Source organism: Phragmites australis, chromosome 4 (assembly GCF_958298935.1).
Source record: "Phragmites australis chromosome 4, lpPhrAust1.1, whole genome shotgun sequence".
NCBI classification, from domain to species: domain Eukaryota; kingdom Viridiplantae; phylum Streptophyta; class Magnoliopsida; order Poales; family Poaceae; genus Phragmites; species Phragmites australis.
Genome location: NC_084924.1, coordinates 23688474 through 23708317, shown reverse-complemented (window position 1 = coordinate 23708317; position 19844 = coordinate 23688474). Strand labels below are relative to the sequence as shown.

The 19844-nt window shown below is 42.1% G+C and overlaps 1 protein-coding gene across 1 annotated transcript; it reads left to right on the top strand.

The window, feature by feature from the left end:
* Nucleotides 1-14301: 14301 nt before the first annotated feature.
* LOC133914275 (uncharacterized) lies at nt 14302-18272 on the top strand. Its single transcript, XM_062357398.1, has 10 exons — nt 14302-15065; nt 15133-15216; nt 15325-15474; nt 15562-15843; nt 15912-16044; nt 16152-16314; nt 16403-16531; nt 16615-16809; nt 17026-17148; nt 17409-18272. The coding sequence occupies exons 1-10, from the start codon at nt 14801-14803 to the stop codon at nt 17520-17522; spliced, it is 1638 nt and encodes a 545-aa protein (XP_062213382.1). The 5' UTR covers nt 14302-14800; the 3' UTR covers nt 17523-18272.
* Nucleotides 18273-19844: the final 1572 nt, after the last annotated feature.

Here is a 19844-nt window from a genome sequence, read left to right as displayed (position 1 = left end):
GTGCATCACGTAAAGCATTAAAAACAGCACGTAAGTGATCCATATGTTCATCCAAAGACTTGCTATAAATCAATATGTCATCAAAGTAAACCACCACAAATCGTCCAATAAAAGCTCTTAAAACCTCATTCATCAAACGCATGAAAGTGCTAGGTGCATTAGTTAAACCAAAAGGCATTACTAACCACTCATATAATCCGAATTTAGTTTTGAAAGCTGTTTTCCATTCATCTCCAAGTTTCATTCTAATTTGGTGGTAACCACTACGCAAGTCGATCTTTGTAAAAATTACAGAGCCACACAACTCATCAAGCATATCATCAAGTCTAGGAATAGGATGGCGATATCGAATAGTAATATTATTAATGGCTCTACAATCAACACACATACGCCAAGTACCATCTTTCTTAGGAACCAAAATCACAGGAACAGCACAAGGAATAAGGCTCTCACGTACATACCCGCGGTCCAAAAGCTCTTGGACTTGCTGCTGAATTTCCTTAGTCTCCTCGGGATTGGTTCGATACGCAGCACGATTTGGCAATGTTGCTCCCGGGATCAAATCGATTTGATGCTCTATCCCTCTCATAGGTGGCAGTCCCGGGGGTATCTCAGCTGGAAAAACATCCTCATACTCCTGCAAAAGGTTAGTGGCAGCAGGAGGTATCGAACTAATAACATCATCAAGCGAATACAAAACTCGTTTGCAAACCAAGGTGTAGCAAATATCATTATTAGAAATTTCAGCAAGGTCACTTTTTAGTGCAAGCATAACACCACCCTTCAATTTTATGCCCTCTACCTTAGAATTAGGTGTAGACTTATCCTTTTTAGGTGGGTAAAGAGAATTAGCAACTTGCTGATTTTCAGATTTAGTATCACGCAAATTAGCAGCTCGTTCTTTATCAGCTTATACAATTTCAGCAGGGGTCATAGGAACCAAAGTAATTTTCTTTCCTTTATGCATAAAAGTATATGTATTACTTCTACCATGGTGTATAGCATCATTATCAAATTCCCAAGGTCGACCCAATAAAAGTGAGCAAGCTTCCATAGGTACCACATCACAGTCAACATAATCAGCATAGGAACCAATGGAAAAAGAAACTCTGCAAGTTTGTGTTACCTTAGCTTTTCCAGCATCATTAAACCACTGAAGATTATATGGATGGGGGTGTTGGCGTGTGGTCAAGCCAAGCTTCTTGACCAAATCTGAACTCACCAAATTATTACAACTACCTCCATCGATGATGACACGTGCTCGCCGATTTTGGATGACGAAGAAAATCTGGAACAAGTTATGGCGTTGCAGCTTCTCTGGTTGTTGTACCTTTGTGCTGAGCGCCCGCTGCACAATGATGCTCCTATAGGTCGCTGTGTCATCACTGCCCAAGATTTCGTTGCTCTCCTCAACAACTGGTTCTTCTTCTTCTTCAATGTCAGAGGCGCTGATGTACCCATCTTCCGTTGCAATGTATGCCCGCTGACTTGGGCAATCCTTCTGCACATGACCGAATCCATGGCAGCGACGGCATTGAATGCCAGAGGTGCGTCCCGTTGATGCAACAGAGGAAGCACTCTTGGAAGGTCCCTGCAAAACAGAATTTTTACCTGAGCCTGAAGGTCGTGTAGTGACCGGATTTGGTGCCGTAGCTGCTTGTTGCTTGCTCGCTGGTGAGGGAGCCCTGTAAGTGGATGGTTTGGACAGCCCAAAGGATGGTCCTGTGCGCGGCGTGTATGTGGTGCTGGCCTTGTACTTGCCCTGCTGCTCACGCCCCTGCAACTCCTTCTCTGCAAGCATAGCAAACTGAAACAACTGGTTGACATTGTTAAATTCTTTATAATCAATAATATCCTGGATTTCACGTCTCAAACCCGAATAAAATCGACAAATAGAATCTTCGTTTCCCTCTACTATGCCACAGCGCATCAAGCCCTTTTGAAGCTCACCATAATAATCCTGCACAGATTTATCTCCCTGTTCTAAGCGCATCAATTTCTTACGCAAGTCTCTATGATAAGATGGGGGAACAAATCTATCACGCATAGCAACCTTAAGCTCTTCCCATGTACGAGGTGTGGCACCATCTGCAGCTAAACCAGTCCACCAAATAATAGCAAAATCTTTAAACTCACTAGTGGCTTGTCTAACTCTATGTTGTTCAGGTACTTGATGGGCACTAAATTTTTGCTCTACTGTCATCTCCCAATCAAGATATCCCTCAGCATCATAATGTCCCAAAAAAGAAGGTATAGTAAATTTAACCTTAGCATAAGGATCTTCAGGAGCTCGATTATACATACCTCGATGGTGGTGGTGATGTGGAACGCCACCCATACCTGTGGTGTTAGTGCGAAGACGACGCCGTAATCTGTTTTGCAATGTCGCCGCTGGATCAACATTAACATCGTCATCATACAACTCATCACCGGTGTTGCTGCCATTCACATCTTCGTTGTGCACATGACGGTTTTCCAAAGCATTTACCCTGTCGGTGAGCTCGGATAACCGTTTGTCCACCCGCTCAACCGCGTTTGCGAGTTTCATCTCAATTATCGCTTCAGTGACAGCCTTGATGACTGTCTCCCTCATCTCCTTCTGAGCATTGTCTACAACAGCTTGTAGCTGCTCTTGGCTGACACACTCCTTGAAGTCCTTTGGCGTTTTATCTCCTTCAACTGACATTGTGGAAACAAACACAACAACAAACAGTGAAGGTTATCCCTAATAATCGTACTACAAAGGTGGAGTGGTGCCTCTCAATCAAGATCAGCAAAGGTAGACACCTTACCAAGCTCTTACCAGGGTTCTTACCAGCAAAGCAAAGGATACCTGGAAGGCGTGCGAGCGATTGCAGGGATGCAAACCAGTGCTGTCCAGAAGAATCTGTGGGGCTTGGAAGGCTCACAAAGAGAACAAATATGTATATGTGGAACACAAATCAGAAACAGATAGTAATGCTGAATTATAGTCCCAAGTACTTGTTCTCGTTGCTGGCCTAAAGTGTTGCAAGTACCAAGTATGTGTGTTAAACAAGGTGGAGAAACAAGTATGATGGATAGCAAGAGCAACAGAAACAAAGAACTAAACAGCACACGCTAACACAGCTCACTTTGCCCTTCTCTATGTGCTCCTCTAGATATTGTTCCTCTTTTGCCCCTCTCTTTTTTCTATTTTTTTGGGCTGTCGTTGTTTTTTTGGGAAAATTCGACTTTTTCTTCTTATTTTTTTGATATTTTTTTTTCACTTAGGAGCACACAAGAGGGAACCACAGAAAATTTGAGCTTAAACAAGTGAAAGACGTGGCCTGTAGAATTTTCTGAAGTTCAGCCGTAAAATGAGAAAAATATTTGGAAATTGAAAACTCAAACTTCGGAGGCGAATTTGGGAATTCTGATTTCGCCGAACCCGGCGAAGCGGGGGACGAACGGATCCGAAACGCTGTTTCGATGCGAAAAACTCTATGACTTTTCTGAAAACGGAGTTCGTATGCGAAAGTTATGCCCGATTTGAGAAACGACTCCGAATTAGAGGACAAAACGGGAAGAAAGTGGGGAAAATATGCGACGGAGGCTAGGGTTTGATGGAAACGGTGGGGGAAAACACACGAACTGGACTCTAACACGACCTAACCAGCAACAAGACCTTGACCAGGACACAAACTCAACACGACGAACTCTGAAACTGAAATATGCAAAAGCTAAAGGCGCGGAAGGGTTGTAGGACAGGGAAAAAAAAACGATATGGCAGTGGACTATGGAACGAAGGCGAAAACACTCGAAACTAAGGGTAGATATGAACCTGACGGTATACCTGAAGCTCTGAATACCACTTAATATGAACAAGGGTTCCCGATCTTCCGAAAGGTTCTGGTAACTCTCGATTTGGTGGAAACGAGACACAAGTCGATCCGGCTTCCGAACAACACGATCCGAAACCCCGCAATCGCAGCACCACGTCTCCTCTGGTTATCAACCGGCGTTGCACGGTTGACCTCGCCAAGAAGGCTAAAATCCTTGCCTGCGAATCGAAGAACACAAGCAAGAACAAGGAAGAATGCAACCAAATTGCAGATGAATGATTAATCTCACGAGTTGGGGTCTCACAAACCGACGAAACGGCGAAACTGTTCTTGACAGAATAATCTAAGCAAAACCCAACCCTAATTAGGGCGGCGGCTACTGTATATAAAGGATTAGGGTCGGCCAAGGACCCCTAGACGCGTCCCTAATGGACTCCAACACGATACATGGCCCAACGGACCAAAAACGGTGACGCAGCACCGGGACAGATTCTGGATGCTAACTTGTTTCGACGTTTCCCGTTGACTCAGAAGGAATTTGGACCTCAAACCAACGCCATTGGTTTCCTTATGAAATTATCTTTCCAACCATATGTGAATCGTCGAAAACGGAGTCCGGATGCGTCCTGGGCGTCCGTTTTATTGCTCGCTGGTCCTGGAGGCCGAGGCTGATTCGGACTCGAGTTGTACTGGACCTCCTGCTGTTGTTGGACGTCCTAGCTGCTCCTCCACGCCTCCAAGCCTTCCTCTATGTGTTTCCTTGTCCTCTCCATGATTCCTAAACAACACATAATCATTAGGTAGTAATCTATTCTCAAAATTATATAAAGAGTTGCTTAGGAACGAGCTCACCTCTAAATTTAATTGTCGTGCGCGAGCTCTTGTGATTGGACCTTGAAAGTTCAATGGAGGATCATTGTATGTATCCGAGGGAGTGATGTCCTCATCAAAGCGCTTCTCAGACAATGAAGGAGATCCAGACTTCTACGTCGATGAGGATGAAGATTGCTAGGCTGGTGGTTCCCCCGGTCAATTGCATGTAGAAGTTGGAGCTTCACCGTGTTTAGTTGTGCGCTTTTGTTTAAGACTTTGAGGTCTTTCTATTTATGTTATAGATAAACATTGTAATAATGACACTGTGTGTGATACACTGATGAAGTCGTTGCTTGTATGAAACTTGATCTTAGCATACATGTGGTTTACATCTAGTTTTGTCCCTTTATAAAACCGGTTGTGACATGTAGAAACAGTATCGTCAAGATCCAGTAGCATTTTTTAGGACGCCTCGGTTGCATGGTATTCATAAGTTGATGAGTTGGACGGAAGTCGAGACATTGCCAAAACATTATGGCATGTCCAATCCTAGAGTAGAGGGATGCTACGTCATTATGAAACATCAAATCATGAGTTGCAGTGATAATGAGCATGAATGGGAGTGGATTTTTAATGTTCACCTACCCGGCAATTCGAATTTACACGATGACTATGACATAATTGCAGCTATGTAATCGAGGGATGGCTCCTTTGAGCATATGGTCAAAAATAATGTGTTGATGCTTACTCTCTACTCTCTGTCTTGATTATTGCATCAAACAAAGAGTTTGGGGCTACATCATATATTTTCGATACTTCAACTTCACTCTCTGTTTTGATTATCACGTCAACCGAGAGCCAGAGGCTACATTTCATAGTATGAGTGCTTATGCTTCACTTTCCACTCCATTAAGTCATTGAGCAATGGATCAAGGGCCACGTCGAGTATATCTTTGATGCTTCTGATGCTACAGCTCAACTCTCTGTCTTGATTATCACATCAAACAGATAGTTAGGGCTACATCATATACTTTCAATGCTACGGCTTTATTCTCCATTTGGTTCAGCCATCGAGCAGGAAGTTATGGGCTACATTGTGCATTTTTTATGGAACAAGTATGTTCTTTCTTACTCTCCAATCGAGAAACCTTCTCCTCGACTAGAGAGTCGAGGGCTACATATTAATACCATATTTCATATATATATATATATATATATATATATATATATATATATATATATGCAAAAATTATCTGGCTATGCTTCAACCACATTGGATAAGACCAACGGAGGCATGTGTTGGCTCGATGACGGACAACTACACCTCATAAGGCATAACGACACAAGAAACATCTCACGCCTAACAACTCACAAGGTTCTGAAGTTCTAGTCGATCTCATATGTTCTCTCTATCGAGTCCATGTTCATATGCTGGTTAAATATGCAAGTTGGTAAAAGTTTGCAAAAATCATCATGTTGCTTCTTTTTCTAGTTTTGTACTAGTCCTTTCCTTATTATTATGGTTGCTTTGAGTGGTTACTCAAGGGCCAACACATCTAATTATATGCTCGAGGGCCAACAACTTCTTTCTTGTTGAGGTTTTCAGGCAACAACAAGTTTTCAATCAGCAAGTTTCGAGGATGGTCATAACATGTACTAATCAAGATTTGCATCTAGCTTGTGCTAACTCTAGTCCATTGATAAGGAAATTGCAGTAAATAGCATATTAGATAAGCAAAATATCAACTTTACAGACATCCCCAAGTCATGGAACAAGTTCCAAATATTCTGAGTCAAGTTAGTTAGAAGGGCTACCCTCTCTCTCGTTGACAGGTAGGCTAGGTGCTAAAGACTCGACGAAGGCAAGGATCTAAGACTCGATACTCTAAATAATGTTTGTTGCTTCCTCTGCTGAGCACCTGAACCCCTCCATCACTATTGATATGTTGAGGTCTGGGTTGTAGCTCTTGAGGAGACCAAGCATTGTCCCGACGCTTATGAAGGTTGGCTGGTTCATGCAGTTGAGGGTCTAATCTTTTAGCTCTTGAAGTGCTATAATCGCAGTGTCTCACTCAGCAGCCATGGTTTTCCATTTAGCAGCCATGTTGTCCCATTCGGCAGTCGGGGCCTTTCATTTGGTTCTTGCAGTTTTCATATCACTTTTGAGATTTTCTTGATATTTGGAGTTAGCATCGATGGTTTTCATCACATCATTAAGAAGAGCTTCTTTTTTTTCTTCAGAAGGATTCGAGGACTACAAAATCAAATAGAAATTAGTCAGTTGCCTATTGAACACATACTTGTGATCATAGGGTAGACTCACGTTTAATTCTTTCTTGGTTGGCACCCAATTCCTTCCGGCAATCGCTGTGGTTGATTTCTGCATATCGAGCCTTGGCAGCAGCAATCTTGACACCTACAGCCTTGAAGAGATCCTCTATCTCTGTCCAAACAACATCAGTTGGAGTCGATGCTAGGATCTCAGCTTCGTTGGCTTGTAGGTTTGCTTCAGGTGTGTCTATGGGTTCCTCCACTCAAGGAGGTAGAGACAACATCGTTGAGGAGGTTGAAATCGGCTTGCTAGTTGGATCGCTTGCCTCCCGCTTTCTTGTTTTCTCTGGGGAGGACAATCTGCAATTAGCAAGGTGAGGAAGGGAACAAAAGGCCACATGCCAAGATAAGTATTCAAGTCATACCTTTGGGTAGCCAGAATGTGTGAAATAATGTTTGACTTCTGCCTTTTGATGGTAACTTTCTTCTTCATCATACCGCAGCTAGTATTAGTTGTGTTGAAGGGGACATCTAGGGGTCAGATGAAACCAAAGCCATCATTGCCTACAAGAGACCAGCCCACAATGATTCATCATCATTCTGGACTAACTGAGCCAATGCTCAGAAAAATGACCAATGTGAGGGGGGCAACTCGATAAAAGTTACATTTCTTACCGTGCCATTAGACATGTTGGTTGCTCGAGGAGGCAATCGAGGAGTGGCTCCGGCTGTCTCCTGTAGAAAGGCTACCCATACAGACCAAGAATTAGTGTGCAAGTGCTCGATAGCTAGAGTAGTAACTAAATAATCACCTGACAACTCGGCTAAGTATCAGTAGGCGTTGCGTAGATATCACAGTCAAAAGATGTAGAAATCACAATCAAAAGATCCAGCTTAGGAAACTCACTGCTGGGGACCTTGTTTTATGAAAGGTGCAAAAACAAGCTGGGTTCCACAAGTTATCACCTATGTGGGAAGGGCCCTATATAGTAGTTGAAGTTACTCAACCTAGATCATTGTGATTATCTATCATGAACAGTGAGGTACTCAAAAACTCATGGCATATCGATCAACTCTAACAGTTTCATTCATAGCTAAGGTAATTTAAGGTAAGTTGATTACATTTGATCAGACTAACTATTCTATTACATTTTTTTTCTTTTCCTTCCGACCTGTGTGGCTAGTGCAAAGTTGGCAGAAAGGATTCGCCTAGCTCTTGCAAACAGGGAAAGTCCTACTTGCCCTCGAATGAGTTGAGGAACCTCCTTCACTCATCCTTGGGGTAGTAGCTGATTGCCCTGGGGACCGGCTATCGACCAACAAAGGGGCCAGGGAAAATGGTTGAGTCAAAGATCCTTCCCATGCTAAAGCTACTGACTGACGCTGAAGGACCCTCTGCGGGATGCAAAGACGATCGAGTTGTTGTCGATGGAGATGATGACCGCGCTTTCTTCACCATCGGAGAATCGGGGGCTCCATCACCAAAGACCTCATCGGCAACTTGGTCAATGATCTCATTGAGATCATCACTATCTTCATCCTCCTCTTTTACAGCATGTGCCACCTGCTATTGTGCTGCTTGCTCCACAGCATCGGTGTCAAGGAAGCGTCGGAGGTGCTGAGTGAATGGTTGACGATCTCCGATGGACTTTCCACACCTTCTTCTCCTATCCTCCTTGCTTGACTCCTCCTCGACGGAGGAGACAATGATAACTCCCTACGGAACCAAGGCGAAAGGCTTTGGGGAGAGAGATTCTACTTCTTAATTTTTCTAGCATTACTTGGGAGACTACAGTGGAGTGGAGACCATGGTCTCTGGATCTACAAGCACTACTGAGCAATGCGCAAGGAAGATGGGAGGAGATGGGATGAAAAATAGACGGTCTTGGGTCCCCCATATTTATAGTCGTGGGAAGGGGTCAGACTGTGGAAACCCTCCCTTTTGAGCAGAGTTAGGGGGCTACTGTCAAATATCTAACTATAGGGTATATGTGGATAAGGATTACAACGTATACAGAGGGTACACCATACAAATGCTTGACAACTCTGGATATTGCGAACCCGAATCTACGGGACCTAATATTCCTGGAGATCATGAAGAAGTATACTATGAAGGTCTCAATCTGGTTATCCAACTTGAGTATGACTATGGCTGGATTCAGCTGCTTTGCCTTGGTCAACAAGATGAAGGACTCCCTATCAACTATGATTGAGCTAAGGTGACACTAGGACCCCTTTATAAGGCAGGGACATTGACCCCCAGGGAGACACATCTTGACGCAAGCGACTCCAAGACCCTAGCAGTCAGACATACTTGGTGATTTAAACCCTAGATTAGTATAGATCCAATCCCCTTCATTGTAATAGGTCTAGCCACATTGCTTATACTCGAGATATTAATATACAATTGCATGCACATAGGACGTAGGGTATTACTCCAATCGAACGCCCGAACCTATCTACATTGCATGTCTTGTTTCCTACTCTATCCCTAACCTCGAAGGTACCCCTGTTTAATTATGGATATATTGTCGAGCACTAATGCTAGTGGCAATTTCGAGGTCACCTCAGTTGCGCGTCAGTGGAAGCTGAGGCATCACTAGAAAATTATGGCATGTCCAATCGTTCTGTGGTAGGATGCTACATCATTATGGAACATCAAATCAAGGGTTGTGGTGAAAACAAGCACAAAAGAGTCAATGACCATGACATAAGTACAGCCATAGGCCCATAGGTTTACATCTTCGAGCATAGGGTCGAAGGTAGTGAGTTGATGAGTATGCTCTATTCTCCACTCGATCTAGTTATCGAGTAGGGAGTCGAGGGCTACATTATACATTTTTTATCTTGTGCGCTACTTTCTATTTTGGTTATCACATCAACCATAGAGTCGAGGGCTACATCGCATAATGTCAGCATTTATGCTCTACTTTCTATTCGATCTAGTCATTGAGAGAAGAGTCAGTGGCCACGTCGGGTATTCATTCCGATGCTATAGCTCTACTCTCTATCTTGATTATCACATCAAGCAGAGAGTCAGAGGCTATATCACATATTTTCGATGCTATGGCTTTACTCTTCACTTGATTCAATTATTGAGTAGAGAGTCGAGGGCTACATTATATATTTTTGATAGTAGATGTATGTTCTTTCTTACTCTCCGATCGGGAAATCTTCTCCTCGACCAGAGAGTCGGGGCTACATAGTAATGCCATATTTCGTAAAAATATTTTTTTTTGCAAAAGTTTATCTAGCTATGCGTCGACTACAGTGGATGGAACCAACTGAGGCATGTGTTGGGTCGATATTGAACAACTACACCTCATAAGGCATAATAGTATTAGTGATTGTCAGACATGTCACACCAAACTGCACACAAGGTCCTGATGTTCTAGTCAGTCTCATCTGTGTTTTCTCTATCGAGTTCAAGTTTGTGTGTTGGTTAAATACGCAAGTTGATGAAAGTTTGCAAAAATCATCATGTTATTTCTTTTTTCTAGTTTTTCACTAGTGTTTTCTTTTCTTCTTACTCTTTCGGCTACTTCGAGTGTCTACTCGAGGGTCAATGCATTTAATAGTGTGTCTAGTTGAGCTTTCAGGTATCAGCAGATATGCAATCAGCTAGTTCCAAGGATGGGTATAAAATGTACTAATCAATATTACTTCTACCTATGCTAACTCTAATTCAATGACAAGGAAATAGTAGGCAATAGCATGTTAGACAAACAAAATAGTAGTATTGTTACCGACAACTCCCAATCACATGGCAAGTTTCAAATATTTCAAGTCAGAAACTAACAGGAAATTAGTTAGAAGGACTGTCCTCGCTCTTGTCATCAGGCAGCCTAAGCGCTAAAGACTTGACCAAGGTAGGGATCAGAGGTCCGATTATTTGAATAATATTTCATGCCTCCTCTACAGAGCACTCGAGCCCCTCCATCACTACCGATGCGTCGAGGTTAGGGTTATAGCTCTTGAGGAGACCAAGTATTATTTCGGCACTGATGGAAGCCGATTGATTCATGTGGTCGAGGGATTAATCCCTCAGCTTTTGAAATGTTGTAACTGTAGTATTTTGATCAAATTTTACTTTCTTCAAAGCACCTCTGAGGTTTTCCAGATATTTATCCTTCTTCATGATAACTTTCATCGCATCATCGAGAATAGTGTTCCTATTCCTCAAGCTAGCTTCGAGATCTAGAAAAGCAAACAAGAATAATTCATCACCGGTTGCCTGGTATTCAAATCATATACTAACGATCTGTTGGTAAACTAATCATCAATCCTTTCTTGACAAGTGGCCAGCACCTGTCACTGATGTGATGTTCTAAGGTAGTGATATAAGATAAATAGGGCGTAGAGTTATTATCCTCAGGGAGGCTCGAACCTGTCTAAAACCCCTGCTTTGTTTCCCTTGTGATTCGTCTACTCAAAACATCCTCTTATTCTTCAACAAGTTCATTAGATCGGCGGTTCATCAATCATCGACAAGGCTAAAAGCTCATTTTGGTGGGGGGACATCATGAGTTTTATCGATCACTTCAGAGGTATAGCATCGAGGTGCCCAAGTGTTGGTTCCACTATCCTTCTCTGGTATAATGTTTTGAGCGACAACTATCTCGAGGAGCAGCTTCCTCATCTTTACTCTTTCGCCAAAAATAAAAACATGTCCATTGCAACTTACAGGGAAAACAAGTCTCCTCTCATGATCTTTCACACACCTCTATCCGCAGAGGCATTTCAAGAATTGCATATCTTGCACCAGAGAATGGATAGCATTCAGAACCAGAGCATTCAAAAGGATACTTGGATTTATTATTGGGGTAGTGACAAGTATACTTCAAGTAAATATTATGCACTTCCCTTTAAAACCATTACACCACTAGCACCCATTGTTGGGATTTGGAAATCCAAATGTTCAAAAAAATGAAGGTTTTCACCTAGCTCCTCTTCAAAGACAGAATCAACACTCATAATTTGCTCAAGAGGAGCAAAGAGTACAAGGCAATGACCACAGTTGTGTTCTCTGTAATTTAAATGTGGAAGAGATTGCCTTCCATCTCTTCTTTGCTTGCCTCTTCAATGTCAGGTGTTGATCTTCTCTTGAAATTGCTTGGAACCTGTCTGCTGATTTCTTTGATATGTTTCATGAAGCGGCGCAAGTTTTTCACCATCAGTTCTTTATGGAAGTATTTGCCTTTGTTGTCTGGGAAATCTGGAAACAAAGGAATGCTAAGATTTTTCAGTGAGCCAACTCGACCTTTCGCAATTGGAGCTCAAATTTTATGGACATTGTGCACTTGCAACTGCACAGATTTAACAGCTCTCTTCACTCTTCCTTTTCCCAATGCTTAACAGTTTTAGTTAGGGTTTCTTCTTGCTTTTCTGCCCGTTGTGGCTAACCTTATCTTAGGTTATGTACAGTTGAGTTTGTTCTGGCTAGCTTTGAGCTCCTTATTCTTAAAAAAGATTAAGTTTCTGCTCATATGCAACTTTTAATTTAGTCCAAGTGGGCTTTTTCCGATTTAGCCCAATCGGTCCCTACCTGTATCACATCTTTGGTGACCATATCTTCTGAGTCAATGACCGTGAAAGTGACAAATAAGTGAAACCATTTTTTAACAGTGGCAAAAAATCAATTGGCTCACGAGTGATCTCCCTTTGGCATAAAGAAGGCCTCGTTCTTCTATTTCTACTTGGTATGTCTACGATAACAAAATGCTCCTACTCCTTCCATCTGAGTTATTTTTTCTAAAGTTTTTTGTTTCACTTATCCGTTATATATGGCGCTAGCGACTCTCAAACCTCACTATCTATACATCCCACATCCAGCTTAATTATTTGCGGATAATCTACGTTAATTCGCTGTCTTCTTGGGTGTACGGAAGAAATCAAGAAGCAAGCAAGATGAGCAAATTTAACCACATGCAATATTAACGACGACACCAAACAAGGAAAAGTGCTATATATGGGCAGTGCTAATTAACAGGCGGTGCAGTCGCTCTTTCCCAATTCCCATGGTCATTTTCTGCTGCTGTCCAGAGCCTCTTTATGCAACGCCTCTTTTCGTCCCCTCCCCTCAACGGCCGGCGGCTCGACGTCGACCGTGCCAAAGGGAGAGGCACGGGACCCGCACGCTGTCAACCTCCCGGGGCCTGGCTTAGTTATTCGTACTTCCGTTGCCGTATTCCCTGATTTCAGAGGTTCTTCCTCTCTCTTCCTCCACAAATCTCATCTTTTTTTATGAAACATATTTCGCTACTTTGTTGGGATGTGAAAATTGACGTTGTGTTTGGTGAGTGCTGTTTTTCCCTTTCTTTGGTAAATTATTGGGACCTGTGGTGTTCTTTGCTGTGCTTAATGCATTTCATGAAAAAAAACAGTTCTTACAGATATTACATGTTGAACTGAGAAGTTATGTAGTAGCATTTGGAATTATTTCGTTTGTTTTCACTCTTTCAAAAGAAAAACAATGATTTGTTTCATGCTGCAATGTAGTTGTATGAGAGTTTATGCAAGCTCCTAGGGTAACGTAGCTTTCAATGTTGAAGTACAAATGAATTGTTGGTCTTTTTTCATCAGTTTAAGTTTTTGAGTGAGTTGTTTGGCTCATAAAGCTTAATATTTAGCAAAAGAATAAAAGAAAATATATGAATTTAATAATACACACAACTACTTTTAGTGGAGACAAAGAAATGATGATGCCTATTTTTGTATGAGTACCCATGTGTCAGCGTTGGGCCCACGGCACTGACCTAGCTAGAGACAAAAATCATATGCAGCGCTTGTGGAGCAAATTATTACACTAATGAAATGAAGATCTGTGTTCGTTAAGGGCAATATCAATTTCGTAGATTATCTTCATCCCAACAGGTCTACCAACCACTTTATTTTGTATTCATTTCTCCAGAGGACAAATATTTTTGGCATATCTCTGCTCTCAAACCCATTATAACAGTAATTAATAAAAGGTTTCCAGAACATATTATCATTCACCTAATGGTATTTTCCCCAAAAAATGAATACCTCTTCTCAACGCAAAGATGAATATGTCTTACTCTCTCTGACAGACAAAAAAAAAACTGACTACAACAATCATTGTTGAATGCATGAATTTTTCAGAACATTACTACGTCTATGATTCCCTTGTTTAATTATTTGCTCAACATATAATTCATTTGTTCAGCTATCGATTCTTTCCAGCTCATTGCTGGTTGTACTACAGATGATTCTCGGAGATTTGCTTCTCTTTGACCTCGAAAATCTTTCAACAAATGCAGATACCCCTGCAACCCCTGGGAAACACCGCTTGCATAACATCCCCCTACCGACAGTACAGGACAATCCGCATAACCATATTTCTCTTCAACTGGAAGATCTTTCTTCATTATGCAAACCAAACATGAACCTTCCCTGAAGTTCAAGTGGCATCCCAGCCTGCAAAAATTCTTTGTCCAGGAAAAAGTAATGTTGTTCGTAGTTTAAGATAATGCCTATAATGCTGAATGCCAACCTACCAGCGGGCACATGCTCTCCAAACGAGTCCGTCAATCATGAATCTACACCATTATATTGCAGAACAGCTGCTGCCTTCTCCAATGCCATTTGCATTTCTTGGGTGCATTCTGGTAGCTATCCAATCTGCTCATCCAGTTTCTGGCACATTCCCCTCGCTTTTGTCTGTTTAGCTGCGAATGCTGTTTGTTTTTGGTGCCACAGAAATTACTCCATCCCCCACCCCCTGCATGCAGATCTTTTGAAATCTTGCTGGAAACTTACATCAAACATTGTTCTTGTGACTGCAGATTAGGCCTTCAGTTATACCACAATACAATAGAGAGTTTCTGGAGGTATATTACCTCTAAAAGTATCGAAGATACCAGAAACAGCTACGCACACAAGTATCCATCACCATGGGTTCCTGTACTTCCAAGCCTGCCCTTGAGCAGAGGAGGCCAGCGAGGTATTACACCAGAGGACGAAAAGGCCGCAGCCGTTCCCGATCCATCATGCCAGAGGCACCCAAGTCACAGTTAAGTGATTCCAGAGGACGCATGACTGGCTTCTCAATGAGCGAGATTGTCCATGTCGAGACGGCAAACTGTGGAAAGTCGGCGCGTTCCAAGACATTACATCTTACGCAGATGCAGTGGCACCATAGCCAGAGGGACTGTGAAGGTAAGATCTATTTTAAGCTGATAAGTAAGAGGCAGTGGATCAACCAAATTTTCTCATACCATTGTAGGTTGCAGCAACGAAGATGCCTGGTTTGACTCTGTCAGTATTCTTGAAGATGATTCTGATGATGAATTCAAGAGTGTCAATGGAGGTGAAAATATTAAAAACTTGGGCATTTAGGTGTTACGAATGGTCGTCGTGCAAATTGATGTCTTGGAAAGCTGTAACTGTAATGCTGAAGATTTGAACTCTCCTGCAGATAGTTCGCCATCCATGGACGAAAATGAGAACCAAAAGAAGCAATATGAGAGCGCTTCCCGTTTTGCCGACGCACTCTCTCGCATTGGAGATATATGCCGTGGTGTGCCCATGACATTATCTGTTGAACAGTACCTGAAAAGAGATAATGGTATGAACAATTGCACCTCAAAGGAGTAACTATTACAAAGATCCAATAACATATCTACAGTTTTATCTCATATTCTTACATTGAAAGGTGACGATCCTGGACGTAAGAGCCAAAGCATGTCAGTGTGTGCCAGCAAGTGCCTACCAACCTCCTTTAGCTTCAAGGGCTTGAAGGATAAAAATGATATAGATGATATGAACAAGGAGAGCCCCACTCCATCCCGCTTACGCAAGCTGCTGCACTCTATCAGCTTCAATGACAGGATGCAGCAGTTGACGGGTGGGAGCCCAGCAAAAAAGAAATCAACAGTCATCCGGCTCTCATACAAGAGAACATCATGCGATGGCTATGAAGATAGCAGTGAATTCAGTAAGTCCAGTTTCTGTTTCCTTTAGACACCCCGCTCAATCTAGCTAATGTTCAAAGTCTCATTGTAGATAAATCTAAGAAATATGTTGTTCGTCCAAAGGGTGGGCTAACAATCCCTTGTGGAGGAGAGAATCCTACAACAGGATGTTGGTCACGGATTGATCCATCCCTCTTCAAGTTGAGGAGTGAAACCTTCCTCAAGTATGACGAGAAACTCAGAAATAATAATATATAATGCTATCAAATATGTTTAACTATAAGCATAATATGAACTGTACAAACCGAACATCTGATTTCAATCTTTTCAGAGACAAGAAGAAATGTGCAGCTCCAAATTATGCTGCTTATTATCCGATAGGCGTGGACTTGTTTGCCTGCCCCAAGAAGGTTCATCACATTGCTCAGCACATTGATCTTCCACAAGTAAAAACACACCACAAGCTCCCATCACTTTTGATTGTTAACATCCAGGTACTCCCCTGAAAAATGGCATAAGACAATTATGTTTTCTTTTTTGTAATGTTCTAAGTTACAAGATTTCTATTTGTTTCAATCACAGATGCCTACCTATCCTGCTGCTATGTTTCTCGGCGACAGCGACGGAGAAGGCTTGAGCCTCGTCTTGCACTTCAGGATATCTGAGTACTTTGACAAGGAGGTTTCAGAATGTTTCAAGGAATCTATCATGGTTAGCCTTTGCGATTTTCCATCTTTCTATACTCCCCAAAAAGAATTACTTTCTGTGAGCTAACATAATCTTTCTGACTACAGAAATTTATTGAGAATGAATCTGAGAACGTAAAAGGGTTTGCATCAGAATCTACCATCGCTTACCGAGATCGATTGAAAATCATGGCTGGATTGGTCAACCCAGATGACCTCCAATTGAGTTCCACAGAGCGGAAGCTTGTCCAGGCATACAATGAGAAGCCAGTCCTCTCACGACCCCAACATAATTTCTATGAGGTACAGAAGTGATGTTCCTTGATGAACATCTATTGGTTGCATAAGAGCATATTGGATACTGAAATAGTATAACAGAATCCTTTTTCCTTAAAAAGTGAAACTGAAACAAAGTTACCCTAAAGGCTAGAAGAGCATTTCAATTTGCTTTCACAATTTAGTACAGAGAATAACTTCGAATACTACCACAAGTTCATGTTTAATTTTTTACCTCACCAGGGAGAGAACTACTTTGAGATAGACCTTGATATACACCGGTTCAGCTACATTGCTAGGAAGGGACTGGAATCATTCAGGGAACGCCTAAAGAACGGCATCCTCAATTTGGGTTTGACAATTCAGGTAGATTTCCCTTCAGATTCTCCAACAAAGATGCAGATATCAATCTTCTTCCGATTTTCCTATTTTTTGCGTACTAATTTATGTGCTTATGTATTTCCTTATTATGTTCTTTGCGTTTGAGAGTGAGACAAATACATCAAATACTACATCTCACGCTTGGAATAACTAACATTACGAGGGGGTTTCCCCTCCTTTCTTCCTCAAAAATATATATTATATTCCATCCATCTTAATTTTAATTCATTATTACGATCTTGCAGGCACAGAAGCAAGAGGAACTCCCTGAGCAGGTCCTCTGCTGTGTTAGGCTGAACAAGATTGATTTCATTAACCAAGAGCAAGTTCCAACAATAGTCACAGTTGACGACAAGTGATGCCTTTGAGCACAGCGACTGCATGTGCAAGCTGTTGGAATTCTATATCCATTCAATTCATGAGAAAGGAAGCCAAAAAAATTATAATAATATAAGCTGAAACGACCCCTCGGGTGTTGGTCATGAGTCCAACCTTTTCCACCCCGTTTTCCGGTTGCAATATGTCACTTTCAGATGCAGACAAACATTAAACTTAACAAGATTAAATGGCCATCAGACCAACATGAAAATACTGTAATAGATGCTGACAGAAATTAGGAATAGCCAAACCCTGTTTAATGTTTTCTCAGGCGCCTGCCTGCTTGCACTCCGAGACAGATTGTATGCAGTGAAACCGTGGAAGTGACCTCATGTTAACCTGGCCCAGCTTTAACCTCCACAAAATTGGCTGCCGGATTCATCGTCAGCTGCATGTATGTGTGTATGTTGGCCAGAAATGCAATCTACAATCACATGACCGTCTATTGCAGCATGCCATCATACCGTGCTTGACTACAGATCCAGGTGAAACTGTGCAGAACATTGAGCAACTGTGAGAGTACAGAGTCAGAATGGCCAAAGTGAAGGGGCATGCCTCGTCGTATTCACGCGCCAGCAGCCTCCGCGAGCCACCAGAGCTGACTAGCTAGTGCCCCGCGCAAGCCATCAACCAAGAACACTCACCTGTTGCCCGCAAAGCAGTCGTGCACGGCGCTCTCGCTGCTCTTGACAGGCGCTCGAAAGAGAGTGAAATGCACAGGCGGATCGACGGGCCAGGGAGGACCGTGAGCGGCAGACGATGAGTGTAGAGGTACGTGTCCGAGGCGGCGATGGCTGACGACGCGGAAGTGCTGTCTCCGGGACGCATTTTTGTCGAACACGTAGTGGGCGGAGAGCAGCCGAGCGCAGAGCGTAAGGCCAGTGTACACTGCCGGGGTCCATGTGTGCGCCGCCATTCCCAATTTCTTCTCACTCAAGCTGGAACGAGTGTGTAAGGAAGCTGGCCGTGCCAAGATGACTAGGATGCACCCAATACGCCATGCTTCAAGTAGTTTACTTGGCGTTTGTATTCACCAATTTTATGAGTATTCACAGGTTTATCTATCATTAGATTTGCAAGTGACCTTGTTGCAAATATATCAATCCGTTCTGGTATAGTAGTATATTCAAATTCAATGTGAAATACCCTAGGTTTTAGGTATACTAACGTTGAACAGTACATTCACGCGGTGCTGTGGAACACGTGGAAGGTGTCACGATGCTGGCAGTAACCTATTATATATTTGGTTCTCCATACTAAATGATAGTCGTGAGCTCCTTGCAACACTTTGATTGAACCTTAAACCAATCTAATCTCTTACGTCATGCTCAATCACATACATGGTTATTCATATAGTAGTTCGTTTACATCATATGTCTTAATCACTTACATTAATGCATGCATACATACATCAATTAGGAGGAAGAGTAGAGTTCTTGGGAATGCCTATTTCTCCGTAGAGAGCATTTTGATGTAAGAGGCAAAGTATTGCAAACCTTGAACTATTTCCAAATGTACCTATGCATATTTAATTGTGACTATTAATTAGCTCACAACTAAATATACATGGTATTTTATAAAATATTCCAAAAATCCAGATAATCATTGCAAAAATCCAAATGCAATCATTTGACTTTTCCAAGCTATGCCATTTTGCATAAAAGCCCCTTCAAGTTCCAGAAACTAGCAAACCGACCAAGCTAAGGACCCCATGCAAATATTGATTATTTGCCAAGGGTTCAAACAAAAATATTCCATATTTCCAAGAAAATTAGCGCAGACTTTTCTTTTCCATAAATAGCCGTCAATGTCCATAAAATCACAAGAATGGCACAACCGAAATGACCAAATTATCCTCAAATTCCACCTAGCCACCCTAGGTGTCATTTAACCAATCCTTTTAGACATGCATCATGACACCTAGCAAGCATGGTGGCACTTTGCTTCCTCATGAAGCAATGCATTTTAGTCAATGCATTTTTAGGAAATAGAAAATCTAGGTATTTTCTATCTATAAATAGGAGAGAAAAGCCACCATGGCAAGCCTAATGTCATTAGGCCCAAGGCAAGTCAAGATTAGCTCATCCTTCATTACTCATCTCCATGGCCAGATGCAAGTTGATGCCATGAAAGGGTGCAAGGAGAAAGGAGTCATCAACAACATCAAGCTTAGGATGTCCATGTTATGATCTAGCATATTCACCATTGTGCAGGGTGTGTTCTAGTAAGAGTAGATCCATCGTGTGTAGGTTTATTTGAGCAATACATGAACTAACATGTGTAGGTTTCTTTTCAAGAAAATA